Here is a 4,628-nt window from a genome sequence, read left to right as displayed (position 1 = left end):
TCAAATGAGTAGGCCATCTTTTTAGGCAATAATAACTTCCTAATAAGTGTAATAAGTGTTTAGATTTACGCAGGCTTCATAACAGTGGAAGCAGTAGTCACATCACATCAGAGGTTGAACAACACTACTCAGATGCTCACAAAGGGTTTTTGTATGAGTGTTGATTGTGTTTTAGTCAGTGTGGGCTGCAGAGCACAGTAGTACACAGCAGAGTCAGACACACTCACATCCTGGATTGTCAGTGGAAAAGATTTTGAAATTGTGTTGAGATCGCCACTAAATCTTTCCTTGAAATGGATGGCATGATTATCAAATTTGTCCAGCATGAATTCTGGAGCTCCATTAACTTTTTGCTGGTACCAGAAGAAAATTGGCAATATATCAGTGGTTTCATATTGACAGCTGATTGTTACAACTGCTCCTTCAAGAGCTGTAAGAACTGTTGTATTTTGTTCAACACTGTCCAGAGAATCACATCCTGTAATCATGTAATGCAAAAAAAAAAAAAAATGAGGATCAGATTTAGCTTATATTAGTATTAGCCGTTTTTACTTACAGAATTTAACTTACCCCAGTAATATGTGATAAAGAAGACTACAATTCTTTGCCAGTTTGCCATCATAATCATTTTTAAATAATACGTTAGATAAAATTAACTCATTAAAATCTACAGCAGATCCTTGTTTCAGCCTCTCTTTGATAAAGTTGTTGTAATATGCAAAGACCTGCAGGAGGAGTCTGACTGCACAGAATCTGAACACAGTGTGACTGTCTCCTCCTCCTGAAGGATTCTGGGTGTAGTTTAAAGTCTTTCCAATGTTTGTTTTATCAGTCCCATACATTGGTTCAAGCACTGACCCCTTATTTCAATTTGATGAATTAATGTAATTCTAGACATTGTTATCACTTGACATTGTTATTGTGTTTGTGTATATTATTAGAAGAAACTGTTAAAAAAGAAAAAGAGACTTAATGTTAATGTTATTCTTAACTACTATATTATATACATATTTTCATTCATATTTTGGTGATATTTTCATTCACCAGCATTGAAAGTCAGTTTTGTAAATGTATTATTTAATCTTAAAATGTTTTTTTTTTTATATACAGTATGTCCACAACTATTACGATTGGTTTTGCATATGTTTTGCATATTAATAGCAATCCACAACATCTTATTTTGATCTCTTTCGCGTTTTCTTTCTTTTCCCATTATATTTTGAACTAATCACACACAGGTGTTTCCACAAGTGTAATTATATTGTGTGAATTATAGATTGTGGGTTTGATGTGGCTTGAAATCAAAGTGAAAAATGAATTTGAGTTTTTGTACGGCTTCACATTGACTTTGTATCACTGGGCTCCAACTCTTAGAGCACAGTAATAGAGAGCTGAATCTGACAGAGTTACACTAGTAATGGTGAGTTCAGTGGATGTGTGTGATGTAGTCGACTGAAAGCGAGGATCAGCTGGCTTCCCAGTGCTACTCCAATCCCGAGCCTCTTTCCACATTAAATACTGAGGTTCTCCTTTAGGATACTGTCTGTACCAGTAAAGTCTAACATATCTGCTGCTTGTATCGTATGAGCAGCTGAGGGTCACAGTCTCATCTTCCTTCATGACACTAGTTTCTTTATTTGGCCTAATCTGGTCTGCAGTCATCACACCTAATACAAAGAAATAAGATAATTACTGATTCAAACTTTAAAAATTATTTTTTACACTGTTTTTCTACTGTAAATGACTACAATGAATAAAGGGAGTCATACTGTACCTGGAGTCAGAATTAAAATCAGAAACAGGCATTTTACCATGTTTACTAGGTCAGATCAGTGTATTAATGTTCTCTGGGCTCCAATTCTAATGTATTAGTTCAGTCCTCACAGAAGAGGTGTGTCTTCAGACTTTTTTTTTTTTTTAACTTTGATGGTTTCAGATGCAGGTGATTGGTTGGAGGTGACCGTTTTGAACACAAGCACAAGAGCCTTGAAAAAGAAATGTACACATTCTGGGTCATATTGCAGTCTGTTAAAAAAGTTGAAGTGATCAAAATAATGAAAACAATGGAAATGCTATAGATCTGCTCTGCTTGAGTAGAACTTCACAACTCCAGGTTCATCTTGAACTTTTCAATGACTTGATTCTTTGGTTCCCCGCAAAGAGCACTTTATTGTTTATTACTGATATGATTATCACTTGATAACTTATAAATTATGATAACTTTTTATAATGTTTTTACTTGGTTTATAGTGTTACGCTGGCAAAGTTGGAGAGTTTTTATTTTGCATGTTTTTGTGTGAGTGTTGAGTGTGTTTCAGTCACTGTGGGCCTCAGAGCACAGTAGTACACAGCAGAGTCAGACACTCGCAGATTCTTGATCATCAGTGGAACTGTTCTTGATGTGGAATCCAGTGTTGCAGAAAATCTCTTCTTAAAATCAGGCTCAGTTATTCCTTCACTAAATGGATATTTATTCAGAATGAATATTGGTGATTTGTTTGGCAGCTGTTTGTACCAGAAGAGATAAACATCTGCATTTGTAGTTTTGGTAGTGTAATTACATATTAAAGTTACTTGATCTGCTTCATTTGCAGTCATTCCTCCTGAAGGCTGTTCTACTCTGTCTTGCCCCCAGCACACTGGAAAATAGATTTAACCATTAATCATTTACATATATGAAGTAATGCACATATAAAAAATAATAAAGTGCAAATGATGAACTTTCTTACCAAAGTCCTGTGCTGTGAAGAAAAGTGTAATAATCACCCATTTTTCCATTGTTGAGATAAAGAGATTAATATTTGAAAGTGTATTCTTATGATTGGGTCTCTCTGTCTGATGTGATTGTGGCTCTTGGTTTCCTCTGTGTTGCTCTTCTCTTGATATTTCAAGTCTTCAGATCCATAGGCACGACTCCTTAAAGACACCTTGAGGTATGCTGCCTCCCTGTGGTGAATTTATGTATTTCTAACCAACATTTTTATCCAAAGTAACTTACAAATGTGAAATACAATCAGAATCAATACAATCAGATATCAAAGCAGAGTGTTGAGTGTGTTTCAGTCACTGTGGGCCTCAGAGCACAGTAGTACACAGCAGAGTCAGACACACGCAGATTCTTGATCATCAGTGGAACTGTTCTTGATGTTGAATCCAGTGATGCAGAAAATCTCTCTTTAAATTCATCCTCAGTAGTTCCTTTACCAGTTGAAAATTCACTGAGAATGAATGTTGGTGATCTATTTGGTAGTTGTTTGTACCAGTAAAGATATGCATTATTATAACTGCTGGTAGAGTAATTGCACAGTCAAGTAATTTGAGCTGCTTCATTGGCAGTCAGTTCTCTTGAAAGTTGTTCAACTTGGTCTTGTCCCCAGCACACTGGAAAATAGATGTAGCCATTATTCATGTGCTTACATTGAGTATCTCACACAGATATAGGCCTAGTAGTAAAGTGTAAATTATGAAACAATTTTCTTACCAAAATCATGTGCTGTGAAGAAAAGTGCAATAATCACCAATTTTGCCATTCTCACTTACAGATCAAAATTAAAAAGGAAGAATATTTTAACAGAATTTTCCAGAAGTTTTTTATTCTTACTGTATAGTCTCTATTTCTCTTTGTAGTTTCAGATTCTTCATAAGGTTCAGCTTTATATAAGAATTTGAGGAAGGATGCCTCATTGTGGTGAGTTTGAATAGATTTTGTTGAGCTGAAAAAAATTCAATTGCACCAATTGCACAAACAGTGCAACTAATGTCAGAATCAATTGAATTGAATCAATTGAAAATAATAATAAATAAGAAGTAAAATGACTTTTATTGGACATGTTAGTTTACACTGTATGAATAATTTGGCTTTGAGTGGGAAACTTTCTTTAAGAGACTCCATACAAGAGACTTTGCCGAGGAGATATTAAATGATGATGTAATGTTTAGTCCGATCTTTCAAAATGGTTGTGATGTACTGTAATTCAGGAAGTATTCTAAGACATCATGTTTCCTTTTCATTACCCTTTCAGTAACAACACACAGGTGTTTCCACAAGTGTAGTTATATTCTGAGAATTCTAGATTGTGGGTGTGATGTGGCTTGACATTAAAAGGGAAAAATTGATTAGAGTTTTTGTACAGCTTCACATTGACTTTGTACCACTGGGCTCCAACTCTTAAAGCACAATAATAGAGAGCTGAATCTGACAGAGTTACACCAGTAATAGTGAGTTCAGTGGATGTGTGTGATGTAGTCGACTGAAAGCGAGGATCAGAGGGGCTCCCACTTCCACCACTCGACCGTGCAGCCTTGTATATTAAATAGCGAAGCTCCCCTTTAGGATACTGTCTGTACCAATAAAGTCTAACATAACTGCTGCTTGTATCATATGAGCAGCTGAGGGTCACAGTCTCGTCTTCCTTTATGACAACAGCATCTTTATTTGGCCTAATCTGGTCTGCAGTCATCACACCTAAAACAAACAAATAAAAGTAATTTGTCAGCCAAGTTACACAAAATTATCTCAATATATCTCATTAATACCACTGTAATGAAATGAAAATAAAAGTGTCATATTGTACCTGAAGTCAGAATTAAAATGAGAAGCAGGTGTTTTTCCATGTTGACTAGGTCAG

At 35.4% G+C, this 4,628-nt stretch overlaps 2 gene segments (V, D, J or C); both read right to left on the bottom strand.

The window, feature by feature from the left end:
* Positions 1–1,353: 1,353 nt before the first annotated feature.
* LOC107678893 (Ig kappa chain V-III region POM-like) lies at positions 1,354–1,843 on the bottom strand. The segment is given in 2 exon segments: positions 1,354–1,667; positions 1,775–1,843. Coding segments are annotated over 2 exon segments (354 nt in total).
* Positions 1,844–4,010: 2,167 nt separating this feature from the next.
* On the bottom strand, positions 4,011–4,628 carry LOC107678892 (T-cell receptor alpha chain V region HPB-MLT-like). The segment is given in 2 exon segments: positions 4,011–4,465; positions 4,575–4,628. Coding segments are annotated over 2 exon segments (495 nt in total).

This window comes from Sinocyclocheilus anshuiensis, unplaced genomic scaffold, assembly GCF_001515605.1.
Source record: "Sinocyclocheilus anshuiensis isolate Anshui unplaced genomic scaffold, SAMN03320099.WGS_v1.1 scaffold1576, whole genome shotgun sequence".
Taxonomy (NCBI): domain Eukaryota; kingdom Metazoa; phylum Chordata; class Actinopteri; order Cypriniformes; family Cyprinidae; genus Sinocyclocheilus; species Sinocyclocheilus anshuiensis.
Note: the sequence above shows the minus strand (reverse complement) of the source record. Positions and strands in the feature narration are given on the sequence as shown.